The 6,658-nt window shown below is 44.2% G+C and overlaps 2 protein-coding genes across 2 annotated transcripts; both read right to left on the bottom strand.

The window, feature by feature from the left end:
* Positions 1 to 1,031: 1,031 nt before the first annotated feature.
* On the bottom strand, positions 1,032 to 2,686 carry twist1a (twist family bHLH transcription factor 1a). Its single transcript, XM_085262909.1, has 2 exons — positions 1,944 to 2,686; positions 1,032 to 1,510 (listed from the first exon to the last, which is right to left on the bottom strand). Exon 1 carries the CDS (start codon positions 2,517 to 2,519, stop codon positions 1,971 to 1,973), a length of 549 nt encoding a protein of 182 aa, XP_085119035.1. The 5' UTR covers positions 2,520 to 2,686; the 3' UTR covers positions 1,032 to 1,510; positions 1,944 to 1,970.
* A 1,956-nt stretch (positions 2,687 to 4,642) lies between these two features.
* Positions 4,643 to 5,765, bottom strand: LOC146549452 (protein Fer3-like). The gene has a single exon (XM_085262661.1). It carries the CDS (start codon positions 5,314 to 5,316, stop codon positions 4,867 to 4,869), a length of 450 nt encoding a protein of 149 aa, XP_085118787.1. The 5' UTR covers positions 5,317 to 5,765; the 3' UTR covers positions 4,643 to 4,866.
* Positions 5,766 to 6,658: the final 893 nt, after the last annotated feature.

The following is a 6,658-nucleotide window of genomic DNA, read 5'->3' as shown; positions in this document are numbered from 1 at the left end:
TCCTGTTGCACTCATAAAATAGCCTAATCCTACTTTATTTTATGGGAAATTGTAGCCTTGAAGCATTCAGTCAGGACTTATATTTGGTAGATATAGCATCAGCCAATGAGATACTTCCCATGCAGTCTTCTTGTCTTAATATAATCTAGTCCTTCCCTTCTTGACTTTAATGGTGTGTAACAGCCCAGATGCTGATTTGGTATTTGGACATATCACATTCAGCATTTAGGTGGAAAGATTATTTCTGTCCAAACTTGTGGTAAACCATCCAAAAAATATAATAAAAATAATTTAAAAAACCCACGATTATTCCTTTTCACATAATTTGCAATTTGTTTGTTTGTTTTTTGGCTTTTGTTATTTAACAGCTACATGGAGTTTTATTAATTAATCCCGTTTACAGTTTGGGCCAATTTTATCAGCTGTTTTGTTGTTAAGAAGAAATACTCTGATAATCCAATGTGTTTTATGTGGACTATAACTTGTTGGTATTTGTAAATTCCATCCAGCCTATTCTGTTTGCATTTTCACTTCTCTCCACCCCATCAATCTGTCAAGCCTCTCTGCGTATAACTGCTGCAGCACCTGCAGGAGACTCCCATGCTGACCTGCAGCTCAGTGGACATCTGGGAATATCATGCATGCCCCCCACAGCTCCAGATTCACCTTGTTCAAACAGACCATTGGCTAATTATGGCTTTCCCAGATCCCCAAGCTCAAGAAATCACTACGAAATAAGCCACTGGAATGAGATGTTTTCTTTTGCCCCGCTCCACTGTAGTTTGGTTACATGGGGATTCAACATCAAGCAAGAAAATAAGCTCTCTACAAAGACTCAAAGTACAAAGACCATGAAAATTGAATATGTTTCCCCTAACAAAAAAATAAATAAATAAAAAACATTTCTTTAAAAAAGTGACATTTATTCTTCTGTGTAAAAACAGAGGCTTCTAAATTCAGCTGATGGGCATGAAATTTATTTGACGCAGCCTCTAGTTAGACCTTCAAGGAATATCCAGACCAGAAGAATGTACAATACTTTCATAATTTTATTTAAGATATTACCAAATATTTACAACACTCAAAATGCAAAGACTCTAGGTCCATTTGGAATTCTGTGATACTGCAAAAATAAATAACCGTTATTTGAAATAGGGGGAGGAAGAAGTTTCCGACCTGTGTAGAAAAATAAATACAAAATACTTCATTTTCTGTGATGCGGTGTCACAGGGAATGTGGAATGGTCTGTCATCTTTCTCTCGTGTTTCAAAACGGAGCCGTTTGTCAGTTTTTTTTCTTTACAACATTCATAGTCGCAGTGGTCTTTCTTTCTTCATATCCGTCCTGTCTGTCCTAAGTGCTCCCTTGCAAACATTTCAGTCCGTGCAAAGGGAAATATGAAAAAAGCTGCTTTCCTCTGAGGCCTGAAGCACAGCAGCCGAGACTGGGGCCCAGGTGTGTTTGGCCTATTTTAGTCTGTCTGATCCACTGGTTCCTCAGTCTGAGTAATCTGTGAAAGAAATACTCTGGTTAAAACAAGTGAAAACAAGATGTTGGTGCGTGTTGGCCATGTATGTAAATGACAAAACCTGGTTGTGGGCTTAGGTGAAGAAAATAAACATGAAGCTTGGATTTCGTGGAAGAAATGCTATGTCTATTTCTTTGTAGCTATAATATGATATGAGAATGCCATGTTTACAGCGATAACTCTGGTCTGTTGGCGCATAAAGTTGTAGTTGACATCTCTTTCATAATGAAATTAATCAAGCCTAATTAATATTAGAGGAAGTTTAAAAGAGTGAGACAGAAAAACTACAGCGACCTACTGGAGGATTATACATTAGTTTGTTTATCTTGGGCCTGTGCGTAAAATGCGCATAACCGGAACATTTTGGCACGGCTCGAGTTCCTGCTGGATGAAAAGTGAAAGGAGCTCAACCTACCGTACTGTGCCACCAAGAGCAGCCCTTCTAGTGGGACGTAGTCGACAAGGACCACGCGCCCCCCATCCTCCAGACTGAGAACGCATAGCTCAGGCGCTCGTGCGCCACGTAGTTGCAGCTGGTCCCTCGCGCGTCCAGCTCGTCGCTTTGTAGAACTTGGCAAAGGAAGTCGATGTACCGCGCTGCCAGCTTCAGGGTCTGGATCTTGCTGAGTTTGTCCGACGGCAGGGTGGGAATGATCTTACGTAACGACGTGAATGCCTCGTTGAGGGACTGCGTCCTTTGGCGCTCGCGGATGTTGGCCATCACGCGCTGCGTCTGCAGGTCGTCAAATGAGCGCGCTGGGCTACTGCTGGCCTCGCTGCCGCCGCTCCCGGTGCTGCCTCCTCCTCCGTCTCCGCTCTTCCTACATTTCTTTTTCACCGGACCGGGGCTCTCCACGTCCGCTTCCTCCTCTTCGTCCGTGCTCCTCCGCGCCGTCCGCCTCTTCCTCGCGCCTCTCCGCGGCAGCTGTCGGTCGGTCTCCTCCTCACTGTTACCAGCGCTATCCATTGGGGAGGAGTCGTCTTCCCGCATTGTCTTTTCAGAAAGGTTTTCTGTGTCCTGTCAGAGAGTCACGAATCCCTGACTCAAATCCACTGAAGCGGTCACAACATCAACAAACACGAGAGGTAACAGGAGCGTGTGTGAGCTGGTATTACGGTAAATCTCGTGCGCCACAGAATGGGAGAGGTGTCTGCCAGACTGGGACGACCCGAGTTCTTATAACGGGGAGCAGGCAGGAGGATTTTGGGGCTTGCTGTGATTGGGTGGGGAGGGCTGTAACATAATACCGCAGAAAAAGAGAGTTCTTGCTATAATATTAGGAATTAAGAGATGGAGTGTTTTTTATTCGAGACTGGAAGGATGTAGTGGGGGCAGTGTTTGCTATTGGATCATTGTGCAAGCACTGTAAGACCTGTCATAGAGATAAATTATTTGTCTCTGCTCCACCCCAAATTATTTCTTCCCCAACAGCACAATGCCACCCCCCCCCCCCCCCCCCCCCCACACACACACACACACACACCGCATTTATTACAGATGCGGAGTTATAAGAATAATAATAATTATTATTATTTTTTTTTTTTTTTTTATTTACTTTTTATTTTTTATTTTTTACATTGAATTAGAGCAGACCTCATTAAATGTCCAGGCTCTTTTTTTTTGCTCAGTGTTAAATAAAGACCTGTTGTTGTTGTTTTCTTGTGTTATTTATTATTTAGTTTCAGGCTCGATTTTTTAAAGTGTGAATAGCAGGTTTTGTTGTTTTTCCAAATTTGCTGCACAGACTATCCACTGTTTGCGTCACTGACAATAAAACTTACAAATGGAAATCGCCCAGCAGTTTTACCGCTGTGTCATCGTGTGTGGAAATTTCATGCTTTCCCCCTCTTGCTGAAAACAATTCAAAGCCAATGACACAGAACAGAACTCTTCCTCTAGTTTTAAACATTAAAGTGTTTCTGTGCAGGCGTTTGACAAGGGAGCAGCGATCAGGCCCACTGAAAAACACATGAGGCTGTCACAGCAGGAGGTCGCTGCTCTAGTAGACCTGTGTGTTTATTTTGCCGTCAACGGCCTCGCGGTTGAGGTATGCACTTAAAGGGTTTGACTCCCGCAGGGATCTCGGCACCGCGGCTCAGGTTTAAAAGACGGCCCGTCACAGGGAGCTCTCAGGGCGGATCCGTGCTCACAGCAGGGACGCTGGAAGGCGGTGTTCGGCTGGAGCACAACGCAAATACCGGACGTGATAAAGATGGACCGAGGAGAGAGGAAAAAAGCACTTCACTGGCTCACACAGAGTCGAAACACCTACACATGACCACCCAGCTCCGTGGCCTGCTCTGCTGTGATCTAATATCCTAGTCAAAAAACTAAAAATACGTCTTCATGTGGTTGAAACTAGACCTGGCAACTTCTTGGAGGTAGTCTGTGGTGTGAATGGCCCACCGAGAAGCCTCACTTCTGATGAGGAAGGATGACACAAGAGGACCACAGAGGGCCCAGCCCCGCTCTCTTGTGGAGACACGGTCCCCCAGCGCTAAACAGCTTTGCCTCTACCATCAATCCAGGACTGAAAGAGGGCATCTGGTGTGGGTGGTGTTTTTGTCACTCAGTTTACCGTCATCTCACCTCCGTGAATAACTCAATTTACACCTTAGTGACAAAGATAATCTGCAGCTTCATGCCGTGAGCCCTTGATTTGTGATTTAGATCCACTTTTAAACTCTTTTGAGGATATTTGGCCATCAAGGAGAAAACAATCATGATTCATGTGCTCTCGCTTTCTGAGTGAGGAAAACCTCGAGTTGCTTTTTTTTTTTTTGCCACACCCTTCAAGTGGCCAGGTGAGGCGCGTGCCTCTGTAGCTCTCCACGGTGCTGAAAACCACACCGCTTCAGAGCTGTATAACAACAACCATAAGATGCTGACATTCATGTGTATCTCCTCTTAACGGATTTATTAAATGCGACAGTGTAAATATGTTTTGATCCAACACTGGCTGTAAACTGTCCATTTAAGCAGACATTATGGTCTTATTAACTTTAGTAAGGTTAGTCAAAATTAAATTTCACTTTGCTTTCTTTGTCGTGGCAGTCCAGGCAAAGAACACAAACATGACCATAGCGGTACTTTTATTTTCAAGCAACATCGATTCACATGCAACTAATGAAATCTCGGTTCTCACTGACCTAGTGAGCTTTCTCCAGCGATGTATGTGTTTTTACAGCCACAAAAAATCTGACATTTCTTAATAGAATCCCTCTTGTTGGTCCATACACGGAAAGTCAGCTGCTCATTTATGTCCGTGTCATTGGTGGGTTGAGTGGCGCCTTCAGTCTAGTTCAGTCTGCCATAGATAAAGCTGAGCTGTTGTGTCTCAGGTGTTCTCCAGCAGGTCCATCATGAAGGAGATGTAGACGATGGCCAGACGCAGCGTCTCGATACGGGACAGCCTCTTCTCGTATGCGAATGTAGGAACTTTTCTCCTTAGTTCGTCAAACGCCTCATTCAGACTGAACATTCGCTTTCTCTCCCGCACATTGGCCGCCTGCCGCTGGACCACCGTGATGATCCTCCTCCGCTTGGCCTTCGTGTTCCCCCGGGCCCCGCGGCTGTAGTATCTCGGCGAGCACATCGCCACCTGAGCAGTGCGCACACCGTCCTCCGCTTCCCGGCTCCAGGAAGGCTCGTTTAACTGCCTTTGGCTGATTGGACAGGATGGAGCAGCATCCACCTGCTGCTTTGGTGCTAAAGCATATTTGTGGGGATACTCCATAACATTAATGTTCATCACCGTGGAGTCAATAAATCGGCCCTGCATTTCCATCTTCAATGCGCTGCAGTTTGAGAGAAAGTCTCTCTTTTGTTTTTCTGTTAAGAAACTGACTCCAATCAGAGCGCTCAGACGGACTAAAGTCGTTCACCAGACACAGAATCCAAAGCGCCCAATCAGATAAATCCAACTTTCTCCAAATCCGGTCAGTGCGCTACGGGGTTAGATCCTATTGGGCCCAAGTCCAAGAGCTTCTTCCTGCTGTTTTAATAAGTCGCCTATACCACCTCACAGCGCGACATCTTTCATGTCCCTCTTGCTCTTAATTGAGCCCATTTTTGCCGTCAGTCGACCGGTGACTGGGATGAGAAAGACTTTTATTTTTTTTTAAAAAGGCAAGCTCGACGGCCCTGCCAGTTGATGCACTGTCCTCCTGGAGGCCTTTAATGAGCATCTGAAGAACGAGGGCTCTTAACAGAGGGTCATGCAGTCTTGTTTGCACTCTCTCCTCTGCCTCAGAGGCTAAATAATGACACTTTTATCACTTAAACCAGCCAGGAGAAGGCCAAACAGAACATTCTCTAACAGTCACTACACACCACAAGCTTTTCTGTTGCAAATTAAAGCAAATAACTGTCCGTTCCCATGGCAGGACAGTGTCCACACTGCAGGGACCAACAAGAGAGCCACTGCTCAGCCTAAAACACTGCACTCTCAGAAAATAATGCACTTTAAGGCAAGGTAATTCCAATAAACTCATCAGGTTACTGCACTGCACACTTGTGGTTTGTAACTTATACAGACACCTTTTATGCCTGTATTGATAACATTATGACTTTGATTTAATCACAGCATTTTTGGCATTTTAAAAGTTGCAGATCAGTTTTATACTTACTCATTCACGTTACCTTAGCATATCTTGAATATCTCAGGGTTATAGGAGAAACCCTGGAGATATGGAGGTATAAGGGTGGACAAAAGGATGGAGGCTTTAAAGCCAGAGGCTCCTTGCTGTGTTTATGATCTAAAAATAATGATTTTTGTCAGACTGTATTCAGCTAACCTAAATAAATTCACAGCAATAACCCAAATTCCAAGAGTAAAATCATTATTTTACTCTACTCCTACTTCTGTGAGTTTAGAGTGTTTTTCACTGACATTATCTGAGCGTTCACTTGAACGGCGCATCAATCCCTTATTTTATTTTTCTTGATCATTTAAAATTTTCCAGCTTAATGTGATATTACCTTAACCAGCCACAAAGACCAAGAGCATAAATTCAGATCCAGCTGAGTAGAAAAGTGCTATATAAGTACAGTCCATTTGCTGTTTTACCTTTTACCTCATAAATGAATTGCCAGCAGAAAGGGTCACCTGCATGTGCATATTTAGCAAC

Source organism: Mchenga conophoros, linkage group LG22, assembly GCF_057382185.1.
Source record: "Mchenga conophoros isolate Kocher_MC1m ecotype Shallow Benthic linkage group LG22, M_conophoros_male_GT1.1, whole genome shotgun sequence".
Classification (NCBI taxonomy): domain Eukaryota; kingdom Metazoa; phylum Chordata; class Actinopteri; order Cichliformes; family Cichlidae; genus Mchenga; species Mchenga conophoros.
Note: the sequence above shows the minus strand (reverse complement) of the source record. Positions and strands in the feature narration are given on the sequence as shown.